Below are 25,892 nucleotides of genomic sequence, written 5' to 3'. Positions count from 1 at the left end.
CCCATCTCCCCTCTCCCCTCTCTTCTTCCTCTCCCTCTCCTCCTTCTCCCTCTCCTCCTCTCCCTCCTCTCCCTCTCCTCTCCCCCTCTCCTCTCCCCCTCTCTCTTTCTCTCTTACTTTCTTTTTGTTAGACCATCTATGGCTCTTGTGGAGGAGGGTGCATTGTCAGTTCAGATGAGAAAATTACACTCGAAGTATATATGTGTTTATGTACACACATGTAAATGTCGTTTTCTTCAAATTTATATATTTACGTCATGTCTGTCTGCACATTAGATATCCCACCTTCCCCCTGTTGGGTAGTCACAGAAACATCTTTTCCTCCAAGTCAGCATTGGGCAAGCTGGAGGACTAGCTAACTTTCTCTAGCACTCTCTCCTAAGCGAATGATTCAGGGGTCAAAGCTTGCCTTTGTTCAGCTGGCCCTACATAGTGTTGTTCAATACTTCATTTCTGTCACTGTGTAGACCTCACACATTAGGTAGGTTTTCTCGTTCAACACTATCCACGGTATAGTTGAGACAGTATCTAGCCTTGACCAGGAGCTAAGCTGGCAGCTAGCAAGTCCCCATAGTCCTCCTGTCTCTGACCCTCACAATACTCAGTTACAGCGCATATAGCCTCAAAGGCCATTTTCTTTTTGTAAAAGTTTTAAACTTTTTAAGATGCCTGCTAGGGATTTGAACTCAGGTCTTGATGCTTGGACAGCAAGCACTTACATCTGAGGGTGCATCTACCCACCTCCAAAACTTGTTTATGTCATTTTCTTTCTTCCTTCGCCCCCGCTGAGTTTAGCCTGTAAAATATTTTTTAGTGTAGGTTATTGATGGCAAATGATCTTTTTCAGTGATTTGCACATTTCCATTTTAATATCTTGCTGTGTCTGAGTTTTAAGTTGACATTTATTTTCTCTGTGTTTATATCAATACTTTACCTTATAACTTACTGTTTAAAATTAGACTCCAGTTGTAGAGTAATTTTAGATTTATTTTTATCTTATGCGCATGCATACTTTGCCTGCATGTATGTATGTGTGCCACATGCATCCTTAGCAGAGGTCAGAGGAGAGTTTTGAATCTCCTAGAACTAAGTTACAGATGGCTGTGAGCTACCATGTAGGTGATAGAATAAAAAACATGTCCTCTGCCAGAGCAGTAGGTGCTCTAAACCACTAAGCTTGCCGCATGTGTGTAATTTAAGATATATATGCACACACACATACACACACACACACACACACACATATCAGATTACTTCAGATTTTGTTGATATGCATTTGTGGCCTTGTAGGGCAACTTTGTAGCCCATTTTCTGATTATGTGAAACATATATTTTCACAAGTCTGTTCCATGAGTAAGATTTTGCAATGTGTACTTTTAAAGATGAACTGTAAAGTTGTGTCATAAAGGAGTCACTGTCATGTTCCAAATCTCAGCTCAGCTCTAAAGGTGACTCTATCTGTTGGCACTAAGCTCTTAGCAGTCTGATACTGCCAACGAAGTCTGAGACATGAGGACAGCTATAGGAAGTGTCTTGCCATTCTTCTGCTTTGACAAAGGAGAAATGCAAAGTGGCAGTTAATTACAAACGTACACGTGGGAGCATAGATCTTAGAAGCGTATTGATTCTCTATTGATCTACACTTTAAGGAAGGATCTTCTGGAGAAGATGTTACCCAAGCAAGGCCTCTCGGCAAGATGTTCACAAAGGGAACAGGTTTTCCTTGGCTGGCTAAAGAGTTTGTTCTCGATATCTTCCCAGCCATAGATTTGTGAATTTAACTTTCATTTCTTTAAACGATCAATAAAACTTTATGACTGTTTGGAGATCGACCTCCATGTAAGGATGATGTTCAGAATTTTAACTTCTATGGATAAAAGGATGCCTAGAAGAAGACATCACACTATATTTGGTCAACACTAATCCTTCAGTGTACAGTGAGAAGGTGCAGACATATGCCAGCTCTTTGAAACGAATCCTCACAGGCGAATGGATGCATGTTAACTAATAAATGTTAAAGGGTGGAATTAGCAGAAACTGTAGTATTGGTTTACACTGAAACTCCCCCAAATCTAAACCGTCAGTGATACTGATGTACAGGTGGAGTCAAGAATATCATAATGAATTGCTGTTATCGTTATTATTATTATTATTAGTCTTCCTTACTGTTTGAACTTGCAGGACTCCACAAGCTGGAGTGGTTATTGTTGACATCCAGCTAGGTCCCACCACTTTCATCGTCCACAGCTTGCTTGTTTGCGTGTCATTCTTGGTACGGGAGATAGAAGATTCTGTTGTATAAACCACCTCCTGCTACCCAGGTAGTTGGGGATTGCTGAGTGTTTGCAGCAGCTCCTCTGTCACAGCCACGCCTCGTCTTAGCTGACATATATGAAAGGGCAAACGCCACGTCAGACACTGACACTTGACTTGTATAAATAGGTGGTATGTGAGTATCCATATACCCCAAGCCTAGTTAAAGGAAAGCCACGCCAGCTTCTTTCTTCTCTTTCTTTGTCTACTGACTGGAACTCTTCATCTTTCATATTACCCACCCTAGAAAGTTCTGTTTTCCCTTCCCCTGGGTTCGCCGTAGAGTATTTGATCATCTTATTATTTTTATTATTATCTTTTTTTTCTTGGCATGAGAGAATCTAAATGTTTAAAAAACATTTCAGTGCAAGCCATTTAGTCTGTTCATTTACCTTCTGGCTTTCAATATTTGTTCACCATTCACAGACAATTTATTTTCAAGTTGTAATTCCACCACCAGTGGGTGGTTTACATCTTGCGTGGCGATTTTGGTGCCGCTTCCCATTTTGATGAAGAACTTGTGTGTGTATTTTTTTTTTTTTTTTTTTTTTTAGGCTTAGCAGAGCTAGGCACCCTGTGCGATCCTTCACGGAGCTGCTCCATTAGCGAAGAGAACGGGCTGAGTGCCGCCTTCACCATCGCCCATGAGCTTGGACACGTGTGAGTACCTATCCCTCACCTGAGGAGTGTGCCTTCCGCTTGCAGGCATTCAGCCATGAGCACCAGGATTCCTATGTCAAATATTACCGTGTGATTTTCATCCTTTATTCTTGAAAGGCTACTGTGGTCCTTTGTGATCCACGTTAGGTCAGACAGGGTGTACAAACCAACAGTTCACAGACGTAGAACTTGAATAGTCTTCTATTTCACTCACTGCACTGGTTATATGACAATGACCTTTGGCCTTTATTCCTTGTCATCCTACACATGGCCAGGTACTGTCCACTGTCATTTCGGGGGAGCCTGCAAAGGCTCCTGGTTCTGGAGAACTCCCCAACAGCACATGAAAGACCAGCTCACATCTTGCTCTTTTTGCTCAGAGCCCTCGCACGTGACCTGGTCCATGGGGTTTCTTATTTATCAAAGAACTCTTTTTGAAGATTGTCCACACCTATATGGGGTTCTCTTACTCCTGCTTTAGGAGAGCCCTGTTGGGGTTCTGAGCTCTGAGAGTGGAGGCCATGACTTCCCATGATGTGCTCAGAGCCCCCATGGAAAGTTTGGAAGTCCTATGAACTAGTCTTCTGAGAAATAATGATGAATGTAGCCACAGGGTAGGTCACTACATTCCTTGTTTGTGGCCAGTAAGGAATCGGAGGCCAGAGATGGCTCTTTGTTTGACCAAATTTCCTCTCTGGCCATGACATTAGAATGTCTGTGGGCAGTAATTTGAAAAGAGATAACTTACTTAGAAGGTGCCATTTCAGTTCCCTTTTATTGTCTAGCTCATGGTCACCAGTGGTTAAAGGGGGACAGAGGGATAAGGCAGAATGAGGGAGACCTTCAGATTGTTGAAATCTTGCAGTGGTACTTCAGAAACACTCTTGCTGGTCCCTAAAGCTGCCGACCTATACACTGCACAGTGTTGTGTTCACTAGATAGGCCTTCTCCTCAAGTAACCTCAGGGTATCTCAAATGTGGGTGGAAAGTAAGGGTGATTTCCATCCACATCTGAGTCTGTGAAGCCTAGTACATCACCTGTTTCTGTCCTGATAGTTCTTGAATCACTGCTCTCAGTGTTAATATTTGTGTGTCATTGGGCGTGGTTTTATTACTATGGTCTGTCCATCAGGGCATCTGCTGATACGTAGTTGGTATGTAGAGTGACACTGACCTGGGGATCAATGATACTGCAGAACCAGACAATGGTCTCGAATTAACATGGTGACCCCTTACCAAATGTACACACCCACCTCCTAGATCTTCACCGTGAAACAGGCAGATATGTTTTTGTGAATATTAGGCTCCTATCCTGAGGTAGATGGGGACAAATTCCAAATAACTTTATTGTTTAGATTTTGATGACAAATAAGAAAGATATGAGACTAATCCAAGACACAATCTAGTGCTTATCAGAAACCATAACTCTAAACATCGAATTTCATCTTGTGTAAAGTCCCAGAGTATAAAACCCAACGTAACTAGATTTGTCTGTATTGATATTGTATAGCTGTAGAAACACAAGGGGGGTTCTTATTAATTAGCGTTGTGATCATTTTTGGTCGTCTTAGGTGCTTGCTTTCGCTTTCAGGTTTAATGTGCCACACGACGACAGCTTTAAATGTAAAGAAGCCGGAATTAAAGATCAGTATCACGTCATGGCCCCGACTCTAAACTACCACACGAGTCCTTGGACCTGGTCAGCATGCAGTCAGAAGCACATCACAGACTTTCTAGAGTGAGTCTGGGTTCCTGTGACTTCGGTTGCTAGGTGACCGCTTTCTACATCATCAGACTTCACAGCCCCGTGTCCTTTTAGAGTGGTCCAATAGCGGGCCCGTTTTTTCATTATCAGTATATAGATAAATGTCTGAAAACAAAAAGATATGGGTCAGCAAGATGGCCCAGTGGGTTAAGTCACTTGCCTGATGACTGTAGTTCAGTCCCTGGAACCCACATGGTGGAAAGAGAGGACAGAATCCTGCCAAATTGTCCTCTGACCTCCAATATGTGTGCAGTGGCAAGGGCGCTCCACACAATAAATAAATGCATAAAGAATTTGTAAAGACAAGGATTTGTATTTAATATCTCACTTGACATTTTTGTATTACAGTTCAGGCATATAGATATGTGTTTTGTTTTGTTTGATTTGGATATTTTCTTGTGCTGAAAACTGTTTGTGGAGTGACTTAATGACAGTCAGGACCCACTTGTGCATAGTTTAATTTTGGGGGTGTTACTAAGTAGTATTTTGAGGGCTACTGTGTGTCAGAAGTTTAAGGTGTCCCCTCAAGACTGAGACTAGCTGAGTTCCAAAGAAGTCTGCTTTTGCCGCCAGAGAGGAGTCTCTGCCTGACCTGCTCTTCTAGGACTCTCAGAGAAAAGGAAAGCTCGCATTCCTAGCCCGTCTTTCCTTTCTGCTAATTTTCTTTGCTTTCTAATTTATGTCATTAAAATTGCGTTTCCACCGTGGTCACTAAGATCTACGAAGCTCTCGTCATAACACGTCTGTGCACAAATCCAATTCTTCTTCATTTCCTCTCTAGTTTATATTCTCAAAGTAACATCGTTAGCATTTTGCAGTTACCCCTCTAGACGGAAAGGATGGAAAGGAATAGAACCATTGCTTTCTAATGGCTTCTCATAAATGAACCACCATCTGACATCTGATCCATCATTGGCCGGAGCATCATAGTGCAGCACATGACTGCATTCTAATAGCGAGCTGTGAGAGAGATATCACCCTTTCAGCGTGTGGAAGATGAGAGCTAGCTTAGGCAGGTTAAAGAACTTGTTCATTAGTACGTTTCCTGTCTCACGAAGGGACTTAAATGTAAGCAAGCCCCCAGAGTCAGGGAGCTTAACTCTGCGCTGCTTACTCCCCGAGTAAAGTAGAGAAGTATTCAAGCTTTTGAAGAGCCCTTTACGTTGTCGCCGTTTAGAACAAGAAACATAACACTACTTCCTTTATTTTTAAACGTCCACCGTTTGGACGAGACATCTGAGGCTCAAGGGTCCTGGAAGCGTAATGTTAATTATGTCTTGGTAACTTGTCACTAAACAGTTGTTGTGCTCAGGGCTGGAGATGGATTCCAGGTTCCCACAAATGCTGTGTAGATGCTGTGCCATTGGGCTCCAACCCTAGGCACCCCCCCATGCCTCTGCAGCTTCTAAGTATACGTGGGGTTCCAAACAAGCACTGGCCACACCCATGACATTTCAACTGCTCATCCCGAGTGAGGATCCAGTGCAAACAGACACAGTGAAACTGATGTCGTCATTGTGTGCAAGAATGTTTGCTTTGCCGATGTGGCTAGAGCTTGTTTGTTTTTTGTTTTTGTTTTTGTTTTAGATCATGAGAAGGTGAGAATGTTGTCTTTGAGAGTAAGGAACACCAGGAACCTGGTGGAGATGCTACCATGTGTGCAAGCCGTGTGTACACGTGTATTTACGCTGTCCTGTTTTCTGTCTTTGGCCCAGCACTGGTCATGGAGAATGCCTTCTCGACAAACCCAATGGGAGAACATATGACCTGTCTCCACAGCTTCCGGGCTCCGTGTACGATGGAAACAGGCAGTGTGAGCTCATGTTTGGCCCTGGATCACAAGTGTGTCCTTACTTGGTAGGAGAAACTCTACCTGTTTCTTTGAAAAAAAAAAAACTACCTGGAAGTTATAGCGAGAATGTACTTCAAAATATGCATTTATTCTTGAATGGAAGATGGATTAGGTGGTGTTTCCTAGAAAGGACCCCAAACAATGAAAACCAAAACTAATGGTGTGCTCAGTGTTATGCTAGCTACTTCCAAATAAATATTGCTCACCCCCACAGATTTCTTTCTATTCAGAAGGTATAGCCACAGCATAGCTATATGACATAAAATTTTAAAATGTTGAAATACTTGTGTGTGGGGGGGGAGGTTAAAATATTGGGGTTTGTTTGTTTGTTTTTAGTATTGAGTCATTTTAAAGGGCCTCACAAATATAATAGATTTAGTGCCTTTTTAAAGATGTATTTTATTTTTAATTATGTGTTTGTGGGCACGTCTGTGGGGCTATGTGTATGCAATGTAAGCACAATGCCCACAGAGACCAGAAGAGGATGTTGGATGCCCTGGGGCTGGTGTTACAGGAGGTATGGACTGCCTGGTGTGGGTGCTGGGAACTGAACTCAGTTCCACTAAAAGAGGAGCCGTAATTGCTTGGAACCCCCTGCCATCTTTCCAGCCTTCCATGTCTGTTACACAGATGTAAACACAAAGGAATTAGATCTTCAGTTTTCATCAAAGTATTCTTCACAATTTATTTTGGGGAAATTTTTCTAGGTCACCCACTTTCACTTTCCATGACAAAAAAACACATCAGATATGATACCCCTCAATATCAGATCTAGAGCCATCTTGATTCTCTCTGATGCGGGAGTAAAGTTGGGGTGTGACGTACAGATCATGTCGGTCCTGTGCTGCATGCAAGCTTCGCTTTCCCAAGCAGAACAGACCTTGCACTTTTTTCACTTCTCTGCATGAACTTGCCAGTTGCATTCTACTTTAACGGAGACTCAGGACCTCTGGGCCCAGGAATATAGACTTAATATTCTTAAATAAATGTACACACATTGAGAGGCCCCCAGTCTGAAAACCCAGAATCTGAAATGCTATGAATCTGGAAGCTTTGGGAACGCCAGTGTGCTAGCACAGATGAAAACTTCCCATGTGACCTCATGCCACAGGTCACTAGGAAAAACACTAGGGAAGCTGCCTGCTTCCAGATCTGCATGTGTCTGTAAAACACAAGTGAGTTTTGGGCTTGGGCTTGGATCTCAATGCCAGGGTAACTCGCTTGTCATATTTATTTAAAATATTACAAAGTATAAACAAATTAATACCTGAAAACTTCTGATTTTGGTCATTTCAGATTCTGGCTGATACTCTTGCACCACCAGTGAACAGTTCAGAATCATCACCCAGAGCTGCATTCCTTCACGCGTGGGTTGTGACCCTAGACAGTCCGCAGATATTTACATCATGACTCATAACACTAGTAAAATTCCAGTTATAAAGTAACAACAAAAATAATTTTATGGTTGGGGGCCACCATAACACGAGGAACTATCTTAAAAAGTCACATTAGGATATCAACATGTGGACACACAAGGGGTTGTGTGTCCTAGCCAGCCTGCTTATCAGATATTTACATTACGACTCATAATAGTCACAAAATCACAGTTATGAAGTAGGTACAAAAATAATTTTATGGTTGGGGGTCAGCACAACATGAGGAACTATGTTTAAAAGTCACAACATTAGGAAGGTTGAGAACCACTGGCATAGAGGCTACCACACAATTGATGCTTAGTGAATGTCACTTAACAGCAAGAGTGTAGAGCTGTAAAGCCCATCCCACACAGTGACTAATACACTTAAGGCCTCAAATTTATAGTCACAGATCTGAATAAACTTAAATGTCCATCATGAGTCTGTCACCTTAGCATTTTATTGTAATGGCTGTGTTTCTTTCTTCTGGGCTGCTTTTAAACACCAGATAAACTGTGCATTTAAGTTCAGAAATACAGGGATTATCTTGGGCACCACCCCTACGACTGGAGTTTTCTTGCATTTGTTCAGAAATTGTAAATATGCACCATGCTTCACAGACTCAGGAGTATTGATACTTTTCACAGTATTCCCATGAATGGCACTCATACACTGTGCCGTTGTGCCAGGCAGGGAACCTATGGATGAATTTCAACAACAAAAAAAAAAACAACAACAACAATGCCCTCTCCAGAAAAAAAAATGTCTTGCAAAGAAAGGAAGCACATTCAAATAACTGAATATTTCCTTGACTCATTCCTCTCATCGTTTGATACACTAGTAAAATTTCAGATGGTTCTCAAATCAAACGCTGCCCTCCTTGTAGCCGAGAACCTCGGCATTGGCTGACTCTGTCTAGCTCTAGCCATGAGCCAGGGAACAGATCACATGGCTTTGTGACGCAGAGACCTTGTGTGTCCGAGTGTTGATATCTACTCTGGCTTGCCCGCCTGTGATTACTCTACAGAAGCAGTGTCGGCGTCTGTGGTGCACGAGTGCAGAAGGCGTCCACAAGGGCTGTCGCACACAGCACATGCCGCTGGCAGATGGGACGAGCTGTGGTCCTGGGATGGTAGGTTTCTCAAAGGGTGAGTCTTGTATCCAGAGCTTCTGGAATGAACGTCTGTTCGTTTCTGCATTTCTGCATTTCTGCATTTCTCATTGTTTGCTGTCACCTGTTGCTCAGCTAGTTGAGGTGATTGTATTGCTGGAAATAGTATAGTGTCAGCTGAAGTAAATATCTAATTTTAACTTTGTTATTAACACTAGTAGATGGAGTTTATGTTTTATATAGTTATATAAGTAATTGCATGGACATACATGTTGTATTTTTATGATTATGATAAAAACAAATCTCAGAATGTTAGTATGTCCCCAGGCCCCAATGATATAGATGTTTTCATTGCATATATTTTCTTTCTTAAACTTTAATTGAATGTAATTGAATGTGATAAATGGCTTTCTCCAATCTACGTTTCATCTATAAGTGAAGCACATTGTGGTATAGTTTGAAGTGATGTAGTGTGACACCCACAGCTGTATTCTTTCTCGGGATTGTTTTCATTGTCTGCTGTCTTTGCTGGGTCCCTGTGGGTTCTTGAATTGTTCTTCTCTAGTTCTGTAAAGAATTTTGATGGGGATTGCACTAACTAGGTAGATTCATTTTGATAACATAGCCTTTCTCATGATATTAAGTCTGCCAATCCAGTGGCAGGGAAGGTCTTTCCATTGTCTACTGCTGTCTGTGGTTTACTTCCTTAAGATCCTGGCCGCTTTCATTGCAGGGATTGTTCATCTCCTCAGTTATATTTATTCATATATTTGGTGTGTGTGTGTGTGTGGTCTGTACATGTGTATATGCTTGATTTTATATATACACACACACATATATGCATGTAACACACACACATATATATGTAACATATGTATGTAACACACACATATGTATGTAACAGTTGTGATGACCACTGCATTATGAAAAACACTGCGTTGGAGCTAGTATGAATAGGATAAACACTTTTCATTTTAATCCCAAATATTCTTTTTTTTTTTTGCCTTTCCAATGAGAACCTGAATTTCAAAAGCAAAGAGAAAGAATTCCGTTCTTTTTTGCATCCCACCAACCTCAGGTACCCAGCAGATAGAGACTATTTATTCCAAGCTGGTGTTAAATGCAGCCTCACTCCTGAGTTGTCCTTGGCTTTAGATAATGTACAGATCTTCTCCTGCCCATCTTCACACTGCTGTTGCAGTGACCGTGATGTTTTAACTACAGATACACAAGCCATTCCTGTGTGTGTGCTTCTTCTGTTCCTAGCACTGCCACCGTGGGCTGTGTGTGACCAGGGACATGGAGACCCGTCCTGTGGATGGCGAGTGGGGACCTTGGGGACCTTACAGCTCATGTTCAAGGACATGCGGAGGTGGAATCAAGAGCACAGCCCGGCTTTGTGACCGGCCCGAGTACGTCTTCTTATTCACTGTAAATTAAGATTGCCCCCAAGCACCAGAAAGTCAGTCGCTTCCGCTCACTTCTGGAGCTGGGGGTCAGTCTGTGAGTTTCAGAAATTCGGAATCCGCCTGGAAGAATTTCATTTGTAGGTTCAGAGTTTTAAAAATCTAAATTTCTCAGTTAGAATGGAGACAGCTATTTTCTTCATGCCCTGTTTTCTGCTTCAGTGTGAGTTTAAGAAGTGAAAGTAAATGGTGAGTCTGTGGTGGCACCTTCATTTTATCGTGTTGCCAACGGAACAGCCGAGATCTTCCTCTCGCACTGGGCTCTCTTGCCCATGTATGTATTCAGTTGCTAGCTCTCTACTGTTCTGTAACCTGATGTCCCTCCTTTCCCTTCTCTGCTCCTCTTCCGGATGCATCACAGTCTTCGCCAAGTAAGTGCTGAAGCATCTCTCTCCACCCAATTCCAGAGCATGCCGAGAGCCCGGGAAGATCTTAAATGTTTCCATTTTGTAGAGAGTAATTCATGAGCCAGGCGGCACTCGGAATGCTCATGTCAGTGAGCATTGTGAATGCACGGGAATACAATACACTCTGAGTAAACATGCGTTGGAATGTTGGGCCGGGTAAATTATATATCATCCTTACCCTCAAAACATCTGGGGTTTATTTGCTGTTGACACAGTGACAAGCATTATGTGTGTTCCACTCAAGCTGGATGGCCATGGGTGTGCTTCTCTTGTTACCCAGGGTGTTCTCTGTTGTCTCCGTCCATCTAGACATCATTCTTTAGTCCCACCATTAATTCTTATTAATGTGGTCAGAACTGAGGCTCATTTCTGGTGTCCAGGTCTGGGTCTCTGGTCTACAATGTGTGTGTGTATTATTTTTATGATTCATATTCCAAAAAATTGCTTAAAACGCTGTTGTATATTTCTTTTTTTTTATTAATCATTTTATTCATTTACATTTCAAATGATATACCCCTTCCCAGCTACCCCTCCACAAACCCCCTGTTCCATCCCTCCTCTCCCCCATCCCCTTTGCCTCTATGAAGGTGGTCCCCCACCTACCCACTCCCACCTCACTATCCTGGCATTCCCCTGTACTGGGGCATCGAGCCTCCACAGGACCAAAGGCCTCCTCTCCCATTGATGTCAGATAAGGCCATCCTCTGCTACATATGTGGCTGGAGCTATGGGTCCCTCCATGTGTATTCTTTGGTTAGTGGTTTAGTCTCTGGGAGCTCTGGGTGGTCCAGTTAGTTGATATTATTGCTCTTCCCATGGGATTGCAATCCCCTTCAGCTCCTTCAGTCCTTTCCCCTAGCTCTTTCATGGTGGTCCCCAGGCTCAGTCTGAAGGTTGGCTGTGAGTATCTTTATTGGTCAGGCGCTGGTAGAACTTCCCAGGGAACAGCCATACCAGGCTCCTGTCAGCAAGCACTTCTTATTTTAGCATATAAGTGTTTGAAGAACATCTGTGGCCTTTCTGGTCCTGGCAGAGAATGGGGCAATTGTGGATATAAATGACCGCAGTACCGTCTTACTGATGTGTTTTAAAATGTAATGAATTTGACTAGGCCACGAAACGGAGGAAGGTACTGTGTGGGCCGCAGGATGAAATTTCGATCATGTAATACTGATTCATGTCCAAAAGGCAAGCGAGACTTCCGAGAAAAGCAATGCTCCGACTTCGACGGTAAACATTTCGACATCAACGGCCTCCCCCCCAATGTGAGGTGGCTTCCGAAGTACAGCGGGAGTGAGTAACGCCATTGCTCTGATACGAAAGCCTTCTGCTGTAGAGAAATGCAGATCTTCGCCGTTCTGCATCCAAAATGCGACTCTTCCCCTTTGCAGTTGCCGTAAAAGATCGCTGTAAACTCTATTGCCGGGTCGCTGGGACTACCAGCTTCTACCAGCTGAAGGACAGAGTTGCTGATGGGACACCCTGTGGGACGGAAACTAATGACATCTGTGTCCAGGGCCTCTGTCGGGTAAGTAAACCTTGTGTTTCTATTCAAGAACAACGTGTGTTTCTTCTACTTCTGTGACCGGTGTTGTCTCTGTTTCTTCAGAATTTGTTCTTGGGGATGCCATTAAAGTAGTCTTTGATATCATGCTGTCTCTAGGATTATGGTTAGCTTTATTATGAAGTAACTCACCTATACTCTAGGGCTCAGGAGGCTAAGGAGGGCTAGACTGGTCTAGATAACTGCTATATCCCACCTCAAAAACAAAACAAAAGCAGTCTAAAGTGCGCTCGGATGGCTGCTTTTGTTTCACTAAGTGTTTTTATCATTGGTGTGAAGAAGAGGTCCGTTTCTTTTAAAGGTAGGGAGAGAGTGGACTGGGGCATGGCAAGTGCTTTTGCCCCTTCAGATGTGGCCTCCTGTGGTGACACGTCACCCACATCCCCTCCCTCTCTAGGGCTGTGTCCCTCAGTTCTCCTTCTGTTCAACCAGCAGTGACTGAGTAGATGTCAGGTGCCGTTCACATCAAAGAGAAGATCTTAGCAGTGTGAGGCAGTGAGGACCCAGAGGCCCTGAAGCCGCACGCCTTATTTAAACAAGCAACACAGCTAACATAGCCAAGTGAAACGAAACAGAATATGACCGGGTGGCCCGAACCCCCACATGTATTTGACTTTCATGAGATATACAGATAAACCTTCATTGTGGGAATATTCTCATTATGTATTTAAAAACTCCATTGTAGAAATATTCGCCTTATGTGTTTAAAAAAAAATCCATGTGTCAGGGTGATGGGAAAGCTGCCAAGTCTAGTAACTTCAGCTCTGTCCCTGGAGCCCAGGAGATAGAAGGAGAGACCCAACTCCCACAGACCATGCTTGCACACACCCTGCCCCACCACCCCATTCATTAAATACATAAACGAAAAGACAAGCCCTGTGCCACATCAACTTTTCTCTTCAGGTCACTCAGTTTAGAGGTTTAGAGCCATAATTTTTTTTTAAGTAATACAACCAACATCTTTTGTTGAGTCTTCTATTGCATTGCTAATGTGTCTGTTTGAATTATCTTTCTTTAAAGAGTGGCTTTCTTCTTAAGAACGTTTCATGTGTGTCAGTGTTTTTACCCGCTTGTATGTATGTATGTGCACCACATGCATGCAGTGCCTACAGAAGCCAGAAGAGGGCACCAGATCCCCCTTGAACTGGAGTTTCAGATGGTTATGAGCTGTTGGGTGGATGCTGGGAATAGAGCTCAGGTCTTCTGGGAGAGCAGCCAGCACTCTTACCTGCTGAGCCATCTCACCAGCCCTGAATTATTGTTTTCAAATGGTTGTGGAATACGGGAATCATTGTCTGTCCCAGTGAAGAACTCAAGGTATCTCCTGAGGATGTTGATTCAGAGAATTCTGTAAGCCCTTTGAAGCGCACTGATTTTCAGATCCTGGAAACACAGCTACTCCTGTGTTTCTTGGCAGACAGAGAGGCTCCTGTTGTACCAGAGTCCTGATTGTTACAACTACATCCAATAATATACACAATAATATACACAATAATAATATATGCAATAATCCTTTGAAGAGAACCCTGTATACTTTAAAGCACTGTGCACATAATGAATTAGTCACCTTGATGATACGAATCATGACCATTGTGTTTTGAAGCAAGCTGGCTGTGATCACGTGTTAAACTCCAAGGCCAAGAGAGACAAGTGTGGAGTGTGTGGTGGTGACAACTCTTCGTGCCAGACCCTGGCGGGTGTCTTCAACAGTGCCCATTACGGTAAGCTGAGTGTGCTTGCCTCCAGTTTTCCCTCCCGTCGGGACGGGTGCTCTACTGTGTAATGGAGTACAGTAGGAATGCTTTGTTATAGCCTGTGGACTCTGTCTCCCCAGGCCACAGTGGTTGTCGATGAAAAGTGTTCAAAGGGAAAGAAACTAAACCTTGATCCTGGGATGTTATTTGAATTTATGGATTCACTTGTTCTAAGAAAAACCTGATTCTGTGTTTTTGTTGGCTTTTTCTCTGGAAAGAGGTTCATGTGTCCCAGACTGGCCTGGCACTTATGGTCGTCCAACCTTGACTTCTCAAGTGCTGAGAGTACAAACACACACTACCCATGTCACCTCATGCTGTGCTGGGGCCAAGCTCAGGGCTTCTAGCAAGTTCAGCAGGCTCTGTACTAACTGAGACCATCCCCAACCCTAAGTCTAAAATTACAACCGCCACCAGCACAACAAAAATCAGATGTATTAATGAAAATCAAACAGTATAGTCAGTGGTATTTGACCGTGGTGTGTGAATGTTACTTAAATTTAGAGAGCTTCTAATGGTGTTCCTGCAAGTTAGAATGTATATATTTATGAATTTTCCTGGGAAACTTGCTTCGAATTATTTTAGCATTGGAATCTATCTATCTATCCACCTATCTATATCTGTTTGCCTGTCTATCTATCATCTATTTACTTTTGCGATTAGATAGCTGGTCTGTGTGCTGTGTTTGTTTTTAACACTGTGTTGAAAGTGTTGATTGACGGTAAGGGCTAAAGTGTTCATTTTATTGTTGGGTCACAGTTGCCGCCCCTTGATTTCCCAAGTAGCATTGTGCATTTCAGTTCCAATGGACACTTGACCGTGATTTCAATTTCATTTTAAAGTGTTTTAAGACTACCTCAGACATTTCCCATTCTTAAATTTTCTGGGAAAATGCTCTTTCTTTGAATGACACAAAGCTGAGCCTTAAACCTTTCCCAGTACCGTAAACGGTTATTTCTCACAGAGTTATTTCCGACATTAAATTATATTCCTATGATTGCATTCACGATGATAATGGTCACTATTTGGTTGAAGGCTATAACACAAGACTAGAAGCAGAGAACAATTCATATTTTAATGTGCTGAAAAATGGTCGTGGTTTTCTCTTGGTTACCGATGATTTCACGGGAGGTGCCTACTCGATCCCCTTCCGTAGCCACTGACACAGTTGTCGTAGACTTCAGCTGCTAAAACACATTTCCCGTTAGAAAACCACGCACATCAAATTAGAGCCAAGTACTTAACCTTTGTGTAAATTATGTGGCGATGAATCGTTCCCAGACAAATGGGAAGCCAGCTGCAAATCATTTGCAGGGTGGGGATAAGAGCACATCTGCCCCCTGGTGGCTGCCTTCATCCTTGCACCCTTCTCATGCTTTGAGGAGACCGGTGGAAGAAGTCATTTTATAGAGTTGTCTGCGTTAAAATTAACCTTGATTATAACCTGCAGGACACACACAGCAGTCAAGCAGTTATCTTTATGCCTAAGTTGTGACACTTTAAAGAGATAAGTCAAGCTGCTGCAAAGACCTACAGGTCACCTGGCAGCGTCATCTTTAAAGGACTATAACCACGGCCCAGGATTTTCAAATATAAGGCATAAGACTAATTACAACTCTTATTCATGGACTAAATTGAGGGAGTCAATTTTTACACGGACAAGAAGTAGGCTGTAGTAATATCTACACGTCGAGGTCTGTGCTTTACCTGGGCGATTCAGCTGGCTCTGTGCATATTTTCAGGGTCAGGAAAAGTTCCCGTTTTCTCATTCAATGTGTGTTTTACACGGCAGTGCTAATATTGCAGAATTTTGTCCAGTGAGCTAGAGATATCGCTTTCATTCCACTCCAATAACCTTTTTTTTTTACTTTTCTTGTAATGGATGTTGACAGACTTTTAAAAGTAATGCAAAACTTGGGTCTAAGTATGGAGATTCTTGTTTGAGGTACAAACTAGAAGTTTGAGAAAAAAATTTAAATTATATTATTTTTCTCAGTAGTAAAATCTGCAGCTATTTAGTGTCCACCAACACACCATGTCAGCGGCCCTGATAGCCCTAGATTTGTGCATGCATTTGAAACCCAGGATTGTAAATCAGTGTGTTGGCCCGAGGTAAACACTCTATTATACATTCAGAATTGTAGAAGTGGGAAAAAAAGAGGAAATGTTGAGCTTTGAGATTCTCAAGGTTGAAGCTGAAAAGACATCCCAGAAGCGACTCTTGCTGCTTTTGCAGAAGAGCCGAGCTCAGTTCTCAGCACCCACATCAGATGGCTCACAACTGCCTTGACTCCAGCTCCAGATAGCTGGAATCCTCGGCAGGTCACACTGCAGGCACCGCCTCTCCTCTCCCCACCCCTGACACAAACATACACAGAAATAAAAGTAAAATCTTAAGAAGCAACTGAATCTTAAAGTCTGTGTATTTGGGGCAGTTCCCCTCATCTCAGTCTTGCAGGGTATGTTAAGGTGAGTTTTGGATGGGAAAACCCACTTAACCACGTGTTAAAGGCTAGAAAGACATGGCTAAGAGTGGCTATGCCATGCCGTCCTGCAGCTGCTTGGTGGTAATAAGTGATGGAAAGTCTGAGCTGTGTGCAATAGTGTTCCGTTGGGGAGTTCACAGATTGGGGATGAAAGGAGCAAAGGCGTACATTTACAGTTTTGTGAAATTTTATGCTTGCACAACTGTTTTGCAGGTTACAATGTGGTTGTAAAGATCCCTGCGGGGGCTACAAACATTGAAATCCTTCAGCACAGCTATTCTGGAAGACCGGAAGATGACAACTACCTCGGTAAGCAGCCGTGGTGTACGCCTGGGGTAAGCAGCCGTGGTGTATGTCTGGGGTAAGCAGCCTTGGTGTACGCCTGGCTCGGGTGCAGTCTGCTGGACATCTGTGGTTGAGGTAGCTCTGTCTACACAAAGTATAGTTAAGCTACACACAATATATCCTCTTTAGAAAGAAAAAAAAAGGAATAACGGGGAATTTTTTTAGTTTTGGTTTTTCGTTATAGTATCTTAGGTGACCAAATGTTTAGTCAATGAAAGCTGCATGTATATTCGGAATAAATTTCTCTTCTCTCTAATGTTCATGGTAGTGCTCTTTGGCTATCCTGAAATGTGTTTTTAGTATGTAGCGAAAGTACTTAAATACAGTTTTACTTAAATTTCTTCTGTATGTAACTAATCTTGTATTTTGAGATATTACTGAATATGGTCATTGTCTATTTCTCGTGTATAAACATATTTTTGTTTCCTAAAAAAAGACACATATTTCAGATTCGGAGAATTTTGCTTAACTAGAAATATGAAAGGGTGTTCACAAAGGTTTTCTTCTCAGAGTGAGCCAGTTCCTGAATTATCTAGTTCCTCGACCTGGAGAAGGGGGTGATGTACAGCCAATAAGACGATTTATCTGCCTCCAGTTAGTAAGATTTGAAATATTGGCCCATGTAACTCCTACGTCCCACCAGCAATGTGACTTTGTTATGAACGGCTTATTTCAGAAAGCATGGGCGGCATCCTAGAGTCACACGTACAGGGCTAGCCCTTCAGTGGGTACAGGAGATCTTTGGCCTGAAAGTTTAGACTCTTACAGTAACAAATCAGCTGGACCTCTCACACAAGGGTTGGGTACATGTGACCCACATACCTAGCTGAGCTGCTCACTGAAGAACGCTCAATTTCATGCAGCTATGAACTCTATCAAACTCTGTATTTAGATGTAGCAAATTATGAATGTACATTATATACACACACATGTGCGTGTGTGACAAGAGTCCGAGCTACTTTTCCTGTTGCTTATGATGAAATACCCTGACAAAAGACTTTTAAGGCAAAGAGGGTTTGTTTTGGCCTTATATGTCAAGGGTGTAGCCAACATGGAAAGAGGGTCCGAGCAACAGAAGCACAAGGCAGCTGGTGACCTGCCAGCCACAGTCAGAAGGCAGAGAATTACTGCCTGTGCTCAGCTAGCGTTCTCTTTCATACAGACTGAACCCAGGCCCAGGAACTGTGCTGCTTAGTGTTAGGAAATCCTAACCTCAGTAAGTAAGCCTAATCAAGATGACCCTTCACGGGCATGGCCAGAGCCTCACCTAATCTAGATGGCCCCTCTCAGGAAGCTTGCCTTCAAGGTGATTCTAGATATGATCAAGTTGATAATAATGACCACCGGGGTTTATATTGATTCTTTAATAGGAGTCAATTAACGATTGATTGGAAGGGTCTGTAAAAGGAAGATATTATTTTGAAAAGAGTCACACATATTGATGGTGACCAACAGCTTCTTTGTGAATAACTGTGGACATTTTTGGGGGGGATGGGGTACCCTGCTAGTGTTTTATGTTGCTCGGATCCCCATCCAATGGTCACACAGATGGTCCCGGTTAAACTAAATGGGCCACAGAACCAAACCAAGGGTCATGAATCAGGGGACAGGGTTAGTAGAGAGGAGTGGAAGAGGGTGGGGGTGGGGGAGAGGGGAGGGTTGGGGAGAGTAACCAGAATGCACTGCATCCGTGTACGACATTGTCAATGGGCTAACTTAATTTTAAAATTTGGCTTTAAGACATTAAGGCTTAGCACATTTGTTCCGAATTAAACCTAAATGGAATGCAGACGGGATGTTGTCTGCTTTCTGCACTGTGACTGTTTAGTTGGGTGTTCTGTATGGGGGCACTCTGGTTTGTCCAGTTTCTCCTGTCCCTGTGTGTCTTTCCTGTTTCATGCCTCTGTAGAGGTTCTGGGATACGGCAGGGTGGGATGAATCTGTCTTAACATACTTGGTGCTCTGTTCAAGTTTCCTTACTTGCAGGGGAGGGAACAGAGCACCATGGAGAAGCTATCTCCTTAGCCTCCATTTATATCTGCTTTCTGCAGATTCAGGAAAGAGCTTGAATTTGAAAGTGAAGCCAGTTCCTCCCACCCTGCCCGTTCCCTATCTCAGGAGAGCCTCTTTACACTGTTTTTCAGCATTATCTGACACCCAAGGGAACTTTCTCCTGAATGGAAACTTTGTTGTAAGTATGGCGAAGAAAGAGATCAACATCCAGGGCGCTGTTTTCGAATACAGCGGGTCAAACAACTCGATTGAAAGAATTAACAGCACGGACCGGCTGGAGGCAGAGCTCGTTCTGCAGGTAATGGCTCATAGGCAGCGGCGAGACAGAGCTGCAGTCTTTATCAGTGGACTTGTGACGTGCTTGTCATTATCAGTTATGAAAACAATGTCTCATGAGTGTATCTTTTATAAGTTAATTGTGTGTCCCTCTGTATTTTATTGAGGTGTTGTGTGTGGGTAATTTATACAACCCTGACGTGCGCTATTCCTTCAACATCCCCATTGAGGAGAGGAGTAATCTGTTCTCCTGGGATCCATACGGGCCGTGGCAAGACTGTACCAAAATGTGCCAAGGTACCCTGGCCTTAAATAAGAGACCCAAGTTATGCATGCTGGTATTGTCTGGATTTCCCTTAAGTCTGCCTGGATCTCTCTTAAGTGTGACCTTCCGCACACAGATCACACAGGCATGCAATGTACCCTGTCTGTACCCCTTCTCCCCAGGTCTTTCTTTTCCTTGTGGCTAACCACCCCATCAACCCTACTGTTCTCAGCATCTTCCACTGTTGCTCTCTCTCCTTTCCCTCTAGGTTTCCAGGTTAGTACCAACCCACCCTGGTCATTCCTCTCCACACATCTTTTCTTAGAATCCCATTTGTCTCTCACAGTCACAATGTCAAACATTTATTTCTCTTCCTTGGACACGAGAAACTAACATTTGTACTGTGATGTGAAAAGCTGGAAGGATCAGAGAGGAAAGGGGCAAAGGATGGAGATGGAGAGCAGATGGAAAAACGGAAACAGTGGAGCCACGGCGTGGTCTGCAAATGTGGCTGTGATTGTGATATGATGCTGTTTCTGCACCGTACTGGCGATATTTATTGAGGGACCACTTTGATTCAGATTATTGTTAGGAGCCTAATTTTATATTCAGATATAGACTGCACATAAATAGACCTTGTCATGCAAATGCAGTTCCATGGATTCCCCCAGAAAAGGTGGAGGAAGTTGTAGAGTGTGGAAGCTGAGGTATACATCTTGTATAGGATGGAGCATGGGGCGTGGGAGGGGCAGTGGATTAGAGGGAAGGAAGCTCTGAACAGTGTGCAGATGAGGAAGGGTAGGTGGTAGATTGGGGCAGGGCTGCTCAGGATAGTGTTCTGTCATTGTGTGGGGCAGGTTCTCAGAAGGGACATGGTAGTAGGTGGCACAAGATCAACCAGGATCGAATCAGGGCACTGCCAGTCCTGGGTGGCCTAGGGTTTCTATTCTGTGATCAAACGTCATGGCCAAAAGCAACATGGGGCAGGGCGCTACCCACAGTGGGCTGTGCCTTCCCAATTCAATTGTTAATCAAGAATCTGTCCCCCAGTCTTGACCACAGGCCAGTCTTATGAAGCATTTCTCCAATGAGGTTCCCTCCTTCAATGGCTCTAGCTTGTGTCAAGTTGACAGAAAGTCTAGCCAGTGCACTGGGGAAGCTCAAGTGGTCATTTTGATGAAGAGGCCCTAGGTGAACTTTGCAGAAGACAAGTGGAGTTCGGAGAGGTGGGGGCAGCCATCTCGCACTCAGTGTGTAAACAGATATAAGGTGTGCGGCTGTGGACGCGGGACAGCAAGTCAAACAACCGATGAAGGAAGCAAGATCCTAGGACGCAGTGGATACCTCAAGAATAGCTTCTGAGAGGCAATGAGCAGGAAAATGGGAGCTATTGATTCCTTGGCCATCAAACACTGTGATGGGATTCTCTGTGCAGCTCTATGGCTTGGTACTTACTTTGCTGTGCTCTGAAAGTACCTCGTACTCAAGACTTTAGATTAGCTGTACATTTTTTGTCTCAGAATTTTCTTTCATTATCCTAAGTATATTTTTCTCTATCTCTGCAGTATCCCTCTTCTCTCTTGTGCTCATAAACGTGTCTTGTTTTAGACCCACTGTATAATTGTCCCCCTTAGACACGCCTTCAGTGTTTTCCTGGGAATTCTCTCCAGTCTTTCATTAATCTCACAAATCCTCCTTTATATTTACCTCCCTCATTGGGGGAAACAGACCACAGTATGTTTTGGAGAAGGAAAGGGAATTTTGGGGGGGGGGTTACCATTTCTTCAATGTTTAGCAAATTCTTTAATTTAATGGTGTAAATTCCCGATAGACAACTTGTCTTTCGGCACATGAAGGTTTTGCCCTTTGCCTTCTTCTTCAGCTTGCTCTTTTCTTCCCAGGACTTATAAGGGGCATTCTCCATTCTTAAAGCTTTCTGAATCCTCTCTTTAGTTCTAATGATGTCCAAGAACGGATGCACTGCACTGCTCTGTCCTGCATGGGTCGTGGACCAGGGAAACAGAGAAAGGCCCACAGGGAAACAGGGAAGAGAAGAAAGGACAGACACAGGCGTGTGTAGGGAAAGCCTGCGATTGGATAGAGCCATGCTAGCTCCTATGGAGCTGCACCACCTGGGCATCAACCCTGGAACCTCAGCGTGTTTATTATACTCATTCTGAGAGGGAGGGGTCGAAAGTCTGGGACGGGGGAGGTCTTTGTAGTGAAGCAGGCTCAGGCTGTAAATATCTGGGTGGAAGGAAGCTGCTGTCAGTCCAGTCACCTGTACAGTCTATTGGCATCTGTACGTGGACCAGAGGAAGGCGTTGCCAATTTCCAGGGCTCTCAGGCATTGGTCCTTGGCAAGAATACACGTCTACTTGGGGCTTCCTCAGATGCCTGCATAGATCCCTGCATGTGCTGTTCTTTATTGTCTTCTTCCTGTGGATTTTTACGACAATCTTCGGAAATAGATCCTTCTTGGGTTTTGTTGTTGGTTTTTTGTTTTTGTCTTTGGGGTTTTGGGTTTTTTTGGGGGGTTTTTTGGATGATTTTCTCACATAAGTCTTTCATCTTCCTAGCATTTTGTCCTATTTGAAGGTGAAGCCTCTTAAATTGAAGCCTAATAATCTCCCATCTTTGACCTCTTTGGTTAGTAGGTCTAGCCATGCCTGGTTCCCGATCATTTGGTTCTTCTTATCTCTTGTGTGTGAGACTTCCTGAAATCCCTGTTGATGCTTTTTAATATGTAAGAACTAAAACTGCTTGTGACTGGGAGAAGACCCTAAAGTCAGTTGATCATTTGTTTTTTGGGAACAGTGCCCCAAGAGAAAAAATTCTCCTGTCTTCCATTGGTCATATGGGGAAAATGGAACTGCGTCCTGGATGCAGTGGGCACAGAGGGTGCAGGGAGCTAGGACATCACCTCTGTGTGAGGGATTCTTCCCTTGTCACCCGTTTCTGTCCTGTGTGACCCTTATTTCCTGTGCTCTGTGTTCTTCTTTTCCAGGGCGGTTCTGTCCAGCATGGCAGCCGCCAGCCATCTCTGACCAGTCTGTTTCCAGGTGTGAGCTTCCTACTAGATTTTGGAGTTAAAATGGAAAGAAAGTAAAATATTTTTTAATAGTTTTTATATCAGTGTTTTTGAAATGATCAAATTCAATACACTCGGGGCTAAGTATAAGAGCCATTAAAGTTAATTTTTCTAGTACCATTTTACGTCTTACTTCAATCACAGGAAGTACAAAATGGCATTTGTGGCTGGCAGCCTGTTCTTGGTGACTGGGGTAGTTGTAGTTTAACTGTCCCCTAAACCTGAGTTCTAACCCATTCTTTGTTTCTCCTTCCTACCCTCCTGCCACAAGGCTGGGCTTTGTCTGCCTTAGTTCTGTCTGACACATTTACCATTTCTTTTCATCTTCACAGTTCCCTCTTCTGGTCGGCTCCATTTCCTTTCTTTGTTTTCTTTTGCTCCTTTACATACGTGCCTCTTCAAAATCATTTACATTTATTTTAAAGAGGGCTTAGACTAGATCTGAGACAAACACGTGTTCGTGTTTAGTCAAGTGCGAGTACAAAGTGAAACGTTCACCAAACAGAAATCTGATCATGTCACAGAGTGCTTCGACTCCTGAAGAGGATGCAGATTCAGGGTGCTCTGGCCCTGGCTGGCCTGAAGAGAAACAGCTGCCCAGTCTCTGCGGGGTGAGCAGAGACTGGCATTGATCAGACCATGTTTCGGGGTTCATTGCCGTGTCTTTCTCTGGAAACAAAACCAGACCTTACTTTTAGAGCAGCTGTATTCCTAGCAAACAGTGAAAGTACACCAGACTTGCCCCATCTGCCTCGCCCCTCTTCCTCCCAGCAGCTCTGCCATGAGTCTTAGCATCCATTTTGACACAAGTGTTTATAACCGACAATTTAGTTCTGACTCTTGACGAGACCCTGTAGTTTACGCTAGAATTCTTCTTCATCATGCTATGAATTCTGTGGGTTTTGACAAGCGAATGGTGATGTGTTTCTACATTCCAGTGTCCACACAGAGGAGTTTCCCAGCCCCTATACACCCCCCCCCATGTGTCACTCTTCCATTCTGTCCTCCGCAGTCTGTGGAATTACTAATCTTTGACTTGCTCATCATTACCTTTGCCATTCATGATTCAAGTCTGAAAGGTGGGCCCTATATGGACAGAGCTGGTCTGAAGGGAAAGGACCAGGGCTTGGTGCCATAGACTATATCCCTGCCAGTCAGTTCACATAAGTGTCATTCCACCTGTCATGAAAGTTGTCATAACACTGTAACAACACATATTAGACAGTAACCTGTGCGAACAACAATCTAGTAGTAACATGACTTCCGTGCTGGCTGCAGCCCTCCCTTCTGACCCTGCTGTTGCAGAAGTGAAGGACATTTTGCTCCATAGTTACTCCATCTTTTTTTTGGGCTCCCCACTAAGCAAACTCTCACCCCTACCCAACCCACCCCCCTTCCTGGTCATTGAGGATTCAGCTTATAAAAAGTAATTTCTGACAAGACTAATTAATATACTATCGACCTATGAATAGTATCAAAATAAAACTGCCTTCCTAGCTGAGTCATTTGTGCTAGTTATTGTAATTACAGGACATCTACTTAAATACATCTCTCTTTAATTTTTCATTTCTATTCCACTCTGGCCAAGGTCTTCATAGAAGAAAAATTGCCTGCGTCCGTAAGAGCGACCATGCAGTTGTATCTGACCACAGTTGTGGCCACTTACCAATGCCACTGTTTGTGACTGAAAAGTGCAATACGGACTGTGAACTCAGGTAAAAGAGACGTCCCATGCGATGTAACCCATGGTAACGAAGATGACCTAGTTGCAAGATAAGACATCCGCATGGAGCCAGCCTCTAGTTAGTTAAGTCCTGTCCTCTTACCCCGTTGTTCATATCACTCAAGATCTCCACTTCCTGCAGGGCTTAGTAACTCATGTGACTTTTGAGTTAATCGTATTAGCTAAATACCAGTATGTAGGCATACTGTGTGCAACATGGAGTCAATTTATTTCTGTCAAACGAACCCAGAAAAACTATAATCTGAAAACCCATAGTTTAAAGATTTGACGCAGTAGGTTCATGTCGTGTGATTGTACAACTCCAGCTGAGATTAAGACCCCCATCAACATGTAATATTTGATAATGAGAGTATAGATTGAGTTCCCTGATAGAATTAGAATTGGATTAATATATTAACAATCCTAAGCAAGGCACAAGCAAGCGACACTTCTGTACCAAATTCTAAATTTCTTATATGTTTGTGTGTGAGTCTGCATATGTGTGTGGCTGGTTAATGGACTTGTGTACACTGAAAACAAAAACCTAATAACCTCATACTCCAATTAAAGAAATTACCCTGTGGCAGGTGATATTTAATATTAACAAATAGCCAAAAACCTCTCTTTCATGCACGGAGAGTGAAAAGTTGGATATACTGTGCACTGGGTAAAGGGACAGACATAAAGCCTCATAGAAATGGCTACTGCCGTTGCACACAGCACAGTGGAGTCCTTCAGATGAGGGCGATCTCAACCCCATGCTTTATTATGCAGGTGTATGCTGGACTGCAGTTGGGATGATTTGGCTAAAGTTACCATTTTTACTTAGTGAACAATGTTTTTTTTTTAAATATTTCTAAATAGAGAATACAGGAATTAACTAGAGGTTGTGATATGCATCACAAGTAAGCTGTTTAGCTGGCTTCCAAAGGCTGTATTTTAACTACTGCAGTAAGAGTTCCAGGCCGCCCCTGTTCATATACCAAGGTTTGCCTGGGGTTTGCAGAGGAGGAGCCCATCTGACTGGGAGTCTTAAGTCTACCATGATTGCAGTTAGGTGCTCTCAAGGGAGCTTGCAGTTCTAAGGCACACCTCCACAGTTGCCACCAGCTGTTAGTGTGTGACCAACATGCTCAGCGCTTGCATAGTTTTAGAGCAACCAAGAGTTTATTTGGAAGATGGTAAGATCACTCACACACAAACACACACACACACACACACACACACACACACACGTACGTACGCTTTAAAAAAATTGGAACCCAGTCTCTTTGAACCTCATTTTTTTGTTTTTTACACAAGAACTTTCCTTTTTTCATGAAACAAAGTTTAATTCATGGGACATGATCTACTAATATGATCTTTCGGATATATATATATATATAT

General features: G+C 43.3%; 1 protein-coding gene across 2 annotated transcripts in view; it reads left to right on the top strand.

Annotated features, from left to right (window-relative positions):
* Adamts20 (ADAM metallopeptidase with thrombospondin type 1 motif 20) overlaps nt 1-25,892 on the top strand; it is a 126,083-nt gene that overhangs the window by 43,178 nt on the left and 57,013 nt on the right. The window contains exons 8-19 of one of the 2 annotated variants that reach the window (XM_021183238.1): nt 2,868-2,973; nt 4,565-4,711; nt 6,454-6,595; nt 9,033-9,137; nt 10,383-10,528; nt 12,101-12,282; nt 12,381-12,517; nt 14,157-14,274; nt 17,007-17,102; nt 19,283-19,449; nt 19,595-19,724; nt 24,372-24,498. In XM_021183238.1, the coding sequence (XP_021038897.1) occupies nt 2,868-2,973; nt 4,565-4,711; nt 6,454-6,595; nt 9,033-9,137; nt 10,383-10,528; nt 12,101-12,282; nt 12,381-12,517; nt 14,157-14,274; nt 17,007-17,102; nt 19,283-19,449; nt 19,595-19,724; nt 24,372-24,498 (1,603 nt within the window). Of the gene's footprint in view, nt 1-2,867; nt 2,974-4,564; nt 4,712-6,453; nt 6,596-9,032; nt 9,138-10,382; nt 10,529-10,943; nt 10,954-12,100; nt 12,283-12,380; nt 12,518-14,156; nt 14,275-17,006; nt 17,103-19,282; nt 19,450-19,594; nt 19,725-24,371; nt 24,499-25,892 lie in introns of those variants that run through there. The other variant, XM_029469846.1, reaches the window with a different exon arrangement.

The sequence above is a fragment of the Mus caroli genome, chromosome 15, assembly GCF_900094665.2.
Source record: "Mus caroli chromosome 15, CAROLI_EIJ_v1.1, whole genome shotgun sequence".
NCBI classification, from domain to species: domain Eukaryota; kingdom Metazoa; phylum Chordata; class Mammalia; order Rodentia; family Muridae; genus Mus; species Mus caroli.
This window is presented reverse-complemented; position numbering and strand designations above follow the sequence as displayed.